Below are 12,410 nucleotides of genomic sequence, written 5' to 3'. Positions count from 1 at the left end.
TCCTAGGTCAGAGGCCATAACTCCTACAATACTGAATGAATCCGGACACGAAACCCCAGGTGCACAACTGCACATGCTGACCAACATTCCTGTAAACTTCGGTGACTCTAGGTCAAATAATTTTGGAGCTACGCGCGACACATTAAAATGATCAATTTTTAACTAAGTCAGGGGCCGTAACTCCTACATGACTGAATAAATCCGGACGGGAAACCCCAGGTGCACAACTGCACATGCTGACCAACATTCCTGTAAACTTTGGTGACTCTAGGTCAAATACTTCTGGAGCTACGTGCGACACAACACTAAAATGACCAATTTTTTACTAAGTCAGGGGCCGTAACTACTACATGATGGAATGAATCCGGACGCAAAACCCCATTTGCACAACTACACATGTTGAACAACATTCCTGTAAAGTTTTGTGTCTCTAGGTCAAATACTTTTGGAGCTAGGCGCGACACAACACTAAAAAGACCAATTTTTACAAAATCAGGGCCTATAACTCATACAAGACTGAATGAATCCGGACGCGAAACCCCAGGTGCACAACTATACATGCTGACCAACATTCCTGTAAAGTTTTGTGACTCTACGTCAAATACTTTTGGAGGTAGGCACGACACAACATTCTCGGAAGGACGTACGGACAAGGGCAAGTCTGTATGCCCCCCTCCCCCCAAAAGTGGGGGCATAAAAAAACAAAGCAGTCTGAAAGACAGCTAAATTCCCTGCCACTGCTATGGATAGTGAAAGGGTAAACCTTTGACCTTAAGCTGTGACCTTGACCTTGAACTGACATGGCTGACTCAAGAATTCTGCACAATGTCTTGATGAGGTGATCATTTGACCCAAGTTTCATGAAAATCCTTCAAAGGGTTTAGGAAATACAGAGCTCAAACCTTTAACCTTGAGCTGTGACCTTGACCTTGAGTTGACATGGCTGACTCATGAGTTCTTGATGAGGTGATCATTTGACCCAAGTTTGATGAAAATACAGAGTGGACACAAAATGGAAGGCTCACACCTTTGACCCTAAGTTGTGACCTTGACCTTGAGCCAGCATAAGTTCTGCACATCGTTTTGATGAGGTGATCATTTGACCAAAGTTTTATAAAATTCCTTCAAGGGGTTTAGGAGATATAGAGAGGACACAAAATGGAAGGCTCAAACTTTTAACCTTGAGTTGTAACCTTGACCTTGAGCCGACAAGGCTGACTCATGAGTTCTGCACATTGTCTTGATGAGGAGATATAGAGCAGACACAAAATAGAAGGCTCAAACCTTTCACCCTAAGTTGTGACTTTGACTTTGAGCTGGCATGGCTGACTCATGTTCTGCACATCGTCTTGATGAGGTGATCATTTGACCCAGGTTTTATAAAATTCCTTAAAGGGATTTAGGAGATATAGAGTGGACACAAAATGGAAGGCTCAATCCTCTGACCTTGAGTTGTGACCTTGACCTTGAGCCGACAAGGCTGACTCATGAGTTCTGCACATTGTCTTGATGAGGAGATATAGAGCAGACACAAAATGGAAGGCTCAAACCTTTCACCCTATGTTGTGACTTTGACTTTGAGCCGGCATCGCTGACTAGTGTTCTGCACATCGTCTTGATGAGGTGATCATTTGATACAGGTTTTATAAAATTCCTTCAAGGGGTTTAGGAGATATAGAGCGGACACAAAATGGAAGGCTCAAACCTTTGACCTTGAGTTGTGACCTTGACCTTGAGCTGACATGGCTGACTCATGAGTTCTGCATATTGTCTTGATGAGGTGATCATTTGACCCAAGTTTCATGAAAATCCTTCAAGGCGTTTAGGAGATATGTAGCGGACACGAAAGTGTTATGGGCACACGACAGATGGACGGATAGATGGAGACCATTCCTATAACCCCCACCCCCCACTTGTGGCGGGGGATTAAAAAACAAGGGTGCCTACTGGTGGTGAAAATTTGTGACAAGTTATATCAAAATCCCCTCATGCATGAAGAAGAAATGCTCCGGACAAAGTCATTCTTGAATTTGACTTCTGACCTCTAAGTGTGACCTTGACCTTAGACATAGGGACCTGGTTCTTCCGCACACACTCCCGTCTCATGGTGGTGAACACTTGTGCCAAGTTACATCAAATTCCCTCCAAGCATGAAGAAGAAATGCTCCAGATAAAGTCATTCTTGTACCTTTGACTTTTAAGTGTGATCTTGACCTCAGACCTAGGGACCTGGTTTTTGCTCATGACATTCTGTCTCACGATTGTTAACATTTGTGCCAAGTAATATTAAAATAACCTTTAAGGTTTGTTGAGTTAAAGACTGGACAGGAAAAAAAGCCCTTTTGGCTTCTGACTTCCAACTGTGACCTTGACCTTTCATCTTAGGGCCCATGTTTTGCGCATGACACATTGTCTCTTCCAGGGGAATATTTGTGCACACTGATATTTAAATCCTATTTTGCATGACAAAGTTATAGACCGGGCAGGAAAAAATCCTACTGACCTTTGATCTCCAAGTGTGACCTTGACCTTTAAACTAGGGTGTTGCACATGACACGTCATCTCATCATGGGGAACATTTATGCCAAGTAAAATTGTAACCCCTTGATGGATGACAGAATTCTGGACAGGTCAGGAAAGAAAACCCTATTGACCTTTGACCTCCAATTGTGACCTTGAACTTTGAGCCAAGGGTTCAATTTTCACCCAAGACATGTTGTCTCATCATTGGGAACATCTGTGCCAAGCAATATTAAAATCCCTTCACGGATGGCAGAGCTATGGACAGGACAGGAAAAAGCCCTGTTGACCTATGACCCTTATTTGTGACCTTAACCTTTGAGCCAGGGGTTAGGGTTTCCAGCGGGTTACATTGGGAACAACTGTGCCGAGTTATGGACTGGACAGAAAACAGACTCTATTCATGCCATGTTAACATTTGACTGCCAAGTATGACCTTGACCTTTGAGCTAGAGGTCTAAAAGTTGTGCACGACTCATTGTCTTATCATTATGAGGTACATTTGTGCTAAGTACTGTTAAAATCCCTTCATGGATGGCAGAGTTATGGACCGGACAGGTAAAAAGCTCTGTTGACCTTTGACTGCCAATTGTAACCTTGATCTTTGAACCAGGGGTCCAGGTTTTGCACATGACACATCATCTCATCATGGGGAACATTAGTGCCAATTGATATTAAAATCCCTTAATAAATGACAGAGATATGGACCAGACACGAAAATTGCAGATGGACGGACAGACGGAAAAACGGACGGACGGACAGACAGAATAACGGATGGACGGAAAAGGGCATTCCAATAGTCCCCATAGGGAACCAGTAGGGGACTAATAATATATCTCATTTAGTGATTTGTCGCTGAATAAAACCATTGGAGTTCAGATGCGAAGGAATTATATCATGAGGGCGCAGACCGAGTAATAGAGTAATATACATCTGAAAGACAAACAATGATTTTATTCAAGAGCAAATCACTAAATGAGATATATTATTTCAATTCTAACATGTAACCAAGGATTTTAAAGTACATTCTTGATGACAACCATTAGATATTTGCCTTTTTTCTGTTGGTGTCTTTTTAAGCGCAACGCTATGCCGCTTGACACTATGACGAAATAAATGTGATGTCAGGAAAATGAATTGCTGTATAATAACACACCATTTTCAACCTTCTATGTTTAATAGAAAAACAAATTGGGTCATGTTAGAATGATCTTTTATCATTATATTAGGCAATATTATTAATTTTAGAAAATAATCTAAAAATGCAAACAAAAAAGCAGTAAGATATTAAATACCCTGGCCTCGACAACGATACTGAAATCTAAGTTGGAATTTCTGTTTAAAAGCTCAAAGTCAACTTTGTTTTCCAACATGATGTATCCTTTTGAAGATTCAGGCATTGAGAAAACTCTGTTTGTACCCTGAAAAACAAAATACAAAATAAGCAATAAGTCACACAAGGTAAATCTCCATCTTGATGAAGTAAACAACGGAAGATCTTCCAAGCTGTTTGGACAGTATGGAGCTGATACAAAGTTGATATATCTGACCTTTGACCTCAAAGCACAACAAGTGACCTAATATAGCCTCCATATACTGTTTGTGGGGGAATAATAATGGGATAAGGAAATACCCATGCTATATGTATGTCAACATCATGTTGATGACGTAAACCAAGAGATGACTGAATTGAATGAAAACTATAGGAACTGTTGAGTACACAAGAAATTGTAATGGACTGACAGACAAATGGAGTGCTGGATGGATGGAGGGATGGATAGACAATTCAAACACTACATGCCTCCTAGGTCTTTGATAATAGGCATAAAATTCAGCAAATTTATGTAAATATTGATTGAGTACAGCAAACCAATGTGTCCAGATTTTGTCTTATTATAAAGTTTTGATACGATTCAGAGGTAATGAATGAATGGTGCCAGAAATGCTGAATTCTGTCAAACAAATGTTTTGAACAGTCATCGATCTCATGGATAAAGCACATAAAGGCTAAAAATCTATATACATGTATGTGTATGTCTCAAATAATTTTTTTCGTATTTTATTACACAAGAAGAAAAAATAAACTTCAGAACTAGTGTCACCTGATGACCCTAGGTTGTGGTTCAAATCCTACTTTCTCTCCCTGTTATGGATAAATCAAAATACTTACATAAAAATTTCCTGATATGATGTTATAGAACGGCTTTTTGTTTTCATTAGCATCCAGATCTGTGGCAGCAATGGTATCAAGCACAGTGGACGATACTGGAGTAGCCTGAAAATATATCATATATTGTAGAGCTTATATCTACAACAAGAGGGTCATGATGATCCTGAATCGCTCACCTGAGTAATATGAGCCACATGTTAAAAATGGAAAATATATTAGAAAGTAGGTCAGAAGGTAATATTCATGGTCAGTGAAAGTCAGTTTTATGATCAGTGTGCAAAACTGTACGTGTTAAACAAATTTCAAGGCTGCATCTTAAACAAGAGGACCATGATGGTCCTGAATCGCTCACCTGTTCCCACATGACCCAGTTTTGAGTATGACGTCGTTTTTTTCTATTATTTGACATAGTGACCTAGTTTTTGAGCTCATGTGACCCAGTTCTGAACTTGACCTAGATATCATTAAGATAAAAATTCTGACCAATTTTCATGAAGATCCATTGAAAAATATGGCCTCTAGAGAGGTCACAAGGTTTTTCTATTATCTGACCTATTGACCTAGTTTTTGAAGGTACATGACCCAGTTTGAACTTGACTTAGATATCATCAAGGTGAACATTCTCACTAATTTTCATGAAGATCTCATGAAAAATATGGCCTCTAGAGAGGTCACAAGGTTTTTCTATTTTTATACCTACTGGCCTAGTTTTTGATTGCATGTGACCCAGTTTCGAACATGACCTAGATATCATCAAGGTGAACATTCAGACAAATTTTCATGAAGATCCATTGAAAAGTATGGCCTCTAGAGAGGTCAAAACGTTTTTCTAATTTTAGACCTACTGACCTAGTTTTTGACCGCAGTTGACCCAGTTTCAAGTTTGACATAGATATCATCAAGATGGACATTCAGACCAACTTTCATACAGATCCCATGAAAAGTATGGCCTCTAGAGAGGTCACAAGGTTTTTCTATTATCTGACCTACTGACCTAGTTTTTGAAGGCACATGACCCAGTTTTGAACTTGACCTAGATATCATCAAGGTGAACATTCTGATTAATTTTCATGAAGATCCATTCAAAAGTATGGCCTCTAGAGAGGTCACAAGGTTTTTCTATTTTTAGACCTACTGACTTAGTTTTTGACCGCAGTTGACCCAGTTTTGAACTTGACCTAGATATCATCAAGATGAACATTCAGATCAACTTTTATACAGATCCCATGAAAAATATGGCCTCTAAAGAGGTCACAAGGTTTTTTCTTTATTTGACCTACTGACCTAGTTTTTGAAGGTACATGACCCAGTTTCAAACTTGACTTAGATATCATCAAGGTGAACATTCTGACCAATTTTCATGAAGATCCACTGAAATAAATGGCCTCTAGAGAGGTCACAAGGTTTTTCTATTTTTAGACCTACTGACCTAGTTTTGGACCGCACATGACCAAGTTTCGAACTTGACCTAAATATCATCAAGATCAACATTCTGACCAACTTTCATAAAGGTCCCATGAAAAATGTAACCTCTAGAGTGGTCACAAGCAAAAGTTTACGCACGCACGAACGGACGGACAATCACAAAAGCTCACCTTGTCACTTTGTGACAGGTGAGCTAAAAACAAGAAAGTAGGTCAGTAGTTCAAGGTCACAGTCAGGTGACCCCTAATCATTTGGGGTCATCAGGTAATTATAATTAAACAGTCTAGGAAATATGATCTGATAATTTTTGAGGTATTTATTCCTATATAACTCATATAACAAGTGACCACCAGGGCGAGGCCTCTTTTTACCCCGTGGGAATAATTTTAACATTCTTGTTAGATATCCGCTAGGCAATGCTACATACCAAATATCAAAGGCCTAGGCCTAGGCCTTGAACTTTCAGACAAGAAGATTTTTTCCCTATATAAGTCTATGTTAAATTTGGGACCCCCAGGGCTGGGCCTCTTTTCACCCCAGGGGCATAATTTGAACAATTTTGGTAGAGGACCACAAGGCAATGCAACATACCAAATATCAAAAGCATAGCCCTTGCAGTTTCAGGCAAGAAGATTTTTAAAGCTTTTTCCTATATAAGTCTATGTAAAACTAGAGACCCCCAGGGCAGGGCCTCTTTTCACCCCGGGAGAATAATTCGAACAATTTTGGCACAGGACCTCAAGGTAATACTAAAAGTCAAAGGCCTAGGTCTTGTGGTTTTAGACAAGAAGATTTTTAAAGTTTTTTTTCCTATATAAGTCTATGTAAAACTTGGGACCCCCGGGGCGGGGCGTCTTTTCACCCAAGAGGCATAATTTGAACAATCTTCACAGAGGACCATTAGATGATGTCACATGCCAAATATCAAGGCTCTATGCCTAGCGGTTTTGGACAAGAAGATTTTTAAAGTTTTTCCTTTTTATTGCCATGGCAACCAGAGATCTGCATGGAATTCAATTCTTTGAACAATTTTGAAAGGGGATCACCCAAAGATCATTCCTGTGAAGTTTGATGTAATTCTGTCCAGTGGTTTTCAAGAAGATTTTTTTTAGAAAATGTTGATGGACGGACGACGCAGGACACATGACACACGACAGACACTGAGCAGTCACAAAAGCTCACCATGAGCCTTTGGCTCAGGTGAGCTCAAAATAAAGGTCTATGGTCAGTTTGCTGTTGTTTTTTTCATGTGTGATTTTTTTTTTTCTAGACAGTACAATAAAATGCTTATCCATCAATTAAAAGAAAACCATTCATTCTATAAAGATCACTTGTAAAATATTGAGTAAACTGCATAATTAAACTGTTTTAAACTGAAAAAAAATCTGCTTACCTCTTTAATATTCACTTGATACGAAGGTTGTCCAAACTGTGGTGCATTATCATTAGAATCTCTCACATTTAGTGTCATTTCTATGTACTCTGTTGCTGTCAACTATATAAATTTCATAACAAAAATTTGTAATAGAGTTACAACATCAGCCCAATTATGAACATTTGTCACAAAACATATTGCATGCAAACATACTAACAATGTATATAAATCATAACTATACAATGTACCGGTATATCATATAATGAATACATAATAAAGTTTGAAAACATCTCGAAATCTCCAATAGGTGAATGCTTTCAAATTTCATAGATTTAATTTGATTTTATATTTAAATAGGCAAGGAAAAATAATGAAATATGTTATCATATTAAAGGGAGGTAATTAATAAACAAATGAAATGCATGACAATTGTATGGTACCAGAAAATTTCTTTTTCAGGTACACATGCACCAGAAAAAGTTGACTCTACTGTTGGTGAATGAAGAGCTGCACTACATAATCCACCTGAGCCGTGCCATGGGAAAACCAACATAGTGGGTATGCGACCAGCATGGATCCAGACCAGCCTGCGCATCCGCGCAGTCTGGTCAGGCTCCATGCTGTTCGCTTTTAAAGCCTATTGGAATTGGAGAAACTGTTAGCGAACAGCATGGATCCTGACCAGACTGCGCGGATGCGCAGGCTGGTCTGGATCCATGCTGGTCGCAAAGCCACTATGTTGGTTTTCACATGGCGCGGCTCACCTAATGTTTTGCAACCATAGTAATGCTGCATTTTTCATTCTACAAGTCTGCAATAATAGTTAAAGCCACAAGAGCCGTTTGTAAAGGTAACTTTTAGAACATCAGGTACCAGTTAATAAAATTCGGGAGTTAATGTGGACCAAAAAACATTGTTGGTTACCAGGTATTTACACAATATTTCTTCTGAAGCAACAAAGTTTTCACTTTTTGCTTTTGCTGACCAGTAACTTTGACCCTGTTTATTTACATTTTTATGACCTTTTGGCAAAGGTTGCATACATATTTATTGGATATTGATTAAATTGAACAAAAGACCACATGTTATAACAGAATTAGCCGTTAAATTGATACACATGAAGAAACATCAGGCACTTCTTGGTTTCTTATACATTTACAATTACAGCTAAATGACCCTTGTGCAGAATCATGGACCGGACAAGACACAGACGATGATTATCTATAACCTCTAAGTGTGACCTTGACCTTACAGCTACGGAGTCTGGGTATTGAGCATGACACATCGTCCCATTATGATCTACAAAGAAGGTCATAACAAGGACTTGCTTAAAGATTTTCTATTTTTTATCTCCTGCAGCCCCTAATAGGGTGCCAGAGTGCCCTTATTTGAACATCTCCTGTTCAATAACCCGGTTTTTCAATTCTAGTCAATAACAAATTTCTGAAAATAAAAAATGTATGTATTCCAAGTGTGCTAAAGTAACCAAAACCAAATTACAACTTGATCAATAATACTTGCGCAGTATAGCTCAACTCAAAAGCATCATCTGTAGGAAAATTTCTAACAGACTTGAGAACAGACAGATTTTATAGTTACTTTAAATGTACAAACAAACATAAGAACCACAGTGGTCTTAGACTGATCACCTGAGTTACATCGCTTGCTTGAACAGTTTTGGTAGATGGTTTTGCATGGAATATGTCTGTGAAGTTTTGAAATAGTACCAGTATTTTCTGACAATTATATTTTAAATATTTCTAGGAGAGGGCAACCGTAAGCTAATATAATTTGCCTTCCAATTCCTGAAATGTTACACTAGTACTGTAAATATTTCATTTTAATAAATATGGGTGGGTAAAGTGAGCATGTGTTGGGGATGGGGGATGTGGTGTAAGAGGTTGGGAGAATGATGACATAGGATACTAACAGACAATATCAAACAAGAAGATTTTTAAAGTTTCCAATACATACATGTAGGGAAAAGTGACCACACACCCTGCTGGCCATGTTTTTTGACAAATCAGAATAAATTCATCAATTATAAAGGGTAATCAAAGGAACATTTGTTGAATCATTTTAAAATTGGGCCTGCTGTTTCTGACAAGAAGATTTTCAAAGTTTCCACTATATACATATAGAGAAAAGTGACCACAATCCCTGGTGGCAATGGGTTTTTTTTTAACAAATAAGAATAATTCAAATTATACTCAAAGGATTGTCAAAGGATCATTTGTGTAAAAAGATTCTGAAAATCACTGTATGGAAATATCAGTTGTATCATATGGAAAAATGACAATGCCCCCTGGCAACCCCTGGCACCTATGTTTTTTGATGAATCAAAATAAGTTGAATAATCTTGGTAAAAGGTCACACAGGGAAATTATTTTGTGAAATTGTTGTAAAATCAGACAACTATTTTCAAAGTTTTCACTACATACATGTAGGGAAAAGTGACCACATCCTCTGGCGGTCATGTTTTTTGATGTATCAGAATAATTTGAACATTTTTGTCTGGTAGAGGGTTACTCAAGGACTATGGTATTTGTATGAAATTATTTCAAAATTAGGCCAGCAGTTTCACACAAGAAGTTTTTAAAGTTCACACTAAACATATCTATGGAAAAGTGACCACACTCACTTGTGGCCATGTTTTTTGAAACATTGAAATAGTTTGAAAAATATTGGTAGAGGGTCACAGAAAGACTATGTGTGTGAAATTTCTTCAAATGTTTGAATTCTTTTATGTTTTTAGCCCATATAGTTTGAGAGGAGATATCGTTTGAAAAAAGTGAGAAGGGATGGACAGACAACGGATGGTGAGTGATCACAATAGCTTACCCTCTGCACTTAGTGTTCAAGTGAGCTAAAAATGAAAATGTCGATTTTTATACTTACACCGTCGATAAAATATTCACATGCTAGCAGGAACGAGATAACATCCAAATCATCATTGTTATCGGTATTATTGCCCTGAAATTAAAACAACATTCACATGAAAACATGTTTTTTTTGGTTGGTTTAACGTCGCACCGACACAATTATAGGTCATATGGCGACTTTCCGGCTTTAATGGTGGAGGAAGACTCCAGGTGCCCCTCCATGCATTATTTCATCACAAGCCGGCACCTGGGAAGAACCACCAACCTTTTGTAAGCATGAAAATATCTTGTAAGGCATTTAATAAAACAATGCAAATATGTATCATCAATGGAAAGTAGAGCTATTGCTTTATTAATAACGCAACATATGCCATTCAGTTGGTATTATCATAGGGAAGGCATGTTTCAATTCAGTTGGGATGAGTACTAACTAAGATAAAGAGTTTGCTCAGGACAGATAGTAAGGTATCAGAGTATTGCAATAGCTCAGATTTGACTTCACAGCACACTTGAAAAGATAAATGAGCTGTGCCATGAGAAAACCAACATAGTGGGTTTGCGACCAGCATGGATCCAGACCAGCCTGCACATCCGCACAGCCTTGTCAGGATCCATGCTGTTTGCTAACAGTTTCTCCAATTCCAGTAGACTTTAAAAGCAAACAGCATGGATCCTGACCAGACTGCGCAGATGCGCATGCTGGTCTGGATCCATGCCGGTCGCAAACCCACTATGCTGGTTTTCTCCTGAATGGCACGGCTCAAATGGACATCAACTCCACTTCTATCCAAGCAATCTTGATATCATGTTTTAGTTGTGGAGATCATAGCAATGATATATGCACCAGATGGTTTCATCATACAAATCAGGCATTTCAGTTGCTGAAATTAGCATAGCACTAATTATCACTACTGAATTTCATCAGAGCTGAAACAATGTCTTTTAAAAACTGACCATCTTTTATCTTATTCCACTGCTTGATGAATAAAAAACTGCTAAAACTTGTCATGAAGATTCTGTATATGCAGTTGACTTACCCCTGTTAACCTAGTACATGTATCAAATTTGAACTTTATTTCATTAAAGCAAATGTTCTGACTCTGTTTTATGTAAATCAAGTATAATGTTAATTTAGAAATTATTATTGCCTTTTGAATGTTGACGTATTTGTCTACAAATTTTCATTGTAACCTAGTATTTGACCATAAATAAATCAGATTCCAATTTAACCAGATTTCATAAAGGCAAATATTCATTAAATGTAAACAAGAGTGAAAGACTGTCACAAAATACGCCCATCATCGAACTTGGCCTATTTCAAGGGCTAAAATCAAAGAGTGCCTTGGGTGATTTGGCTGGTTATCAAACTTGGCCGTGATATTATGCCAAAAAACATTGTCAGCAAGTTTGGTGAAGATCAGATGAAGAATGTTCGACTAAGAGAGCAGGCAAGGCTAAATTTGCAGATTTTTGAATAATTCAAGGGCCATAATCCAGGAGTGCCCGAGGCGATTTGGCTGGTTATCAAACTTGGCCGAGATATTATGCCCACAAACATTGTCACTAAGTTTGATGAAGATCGGAGGAAAACTATTTGACTTAGAGGGCGGACATGCGATTTGGCTGGTTATCGAACTTGGCCGAGATATTATGCCCACAAACATTGTTACTGAGTTTAGTGAAGATCAGATTATCTATAAAGTGTTCAATAGGTTTTTCTAATTTGACCATGACCCAGTTTTTGACTTTGGATTTCCCAATTACGAGTAATGAAGATTAGGCAGAAGATTTTTCCCTATAGAGTACATGTTAACAAGGTTGTTTTTTATTTGTTTCAGTGACCTAAATTTGTGCAAAAATTGTGACTTCCACAAAGTGTAAGCAGTCAAATTATTGAGGAGAACGATGAACATAGAGTGATCATGATACATGTAGCTGACCTTCAGCACTATGTTCTCCAGTGAGCTACAAGAAAACCGTAGAAAGTATGTTTTCAATTTGTTTTGGTTAACATTTGACAAATACTACTGTCTGACTT

At 38.2% G+C, this 12,410-nt stretch overlaps 1 protein-coding gene across 1 annotated transcript in view; it reads right to left on the bottom strand.

Annotated features, from left to right (window-relative positions):
- The window catches only part of LOC123562369 (uncharacterized), a 221,535-nt gene that overhangs the window by 184,062 nt on the left and 25,063 nt on the right, over nucleotides 1-12,410 (bottom strand). Inside the window, exons 5-8 of the mRNA XM_053537208.1 lie at nucleotides 10,389-10,463; nucleotides 7,509-7,610; nucleotides 4,691-4,795; nucleotides 3,816-3,941 (exon numbers count right to left, since the gene is read on the bottom strand). Of these exons, the coding sequence (XP_053393183.1) occupies nucleotides 3,816-3,941; nucleotides 4,691-4,795; nucleotides 7,509-7,610; nucleotides 10,389-10,463 (408 nt within the window). The remainder of the gene's footprint in view (nucleotides 1-3,815; nucleotides 3,942-4,690; nucleotides 4,796-7,508; nucleotides 7,611-10,388; nucleotides 10,464-12,410) is intronic.

This window comes from Mercenaria mercenaria, chromosome 2, assembly GCF_021730395.1.
Source record: "Mercenaria mercenaria strain notata chromosome 2, MADL_Memer_1, whole genome shotgun sequence".
In the NCBI taxonomy this organism is placed as follows: Eukaryota; Metazoa; Mollusca; class Bivalvia; order Venerida; family Veneridae; genus Mercenaria; species Mercenaria mercenaria.
This window is presented reverse-complemented; position numbering and strand designations above follow the sequence as displayed.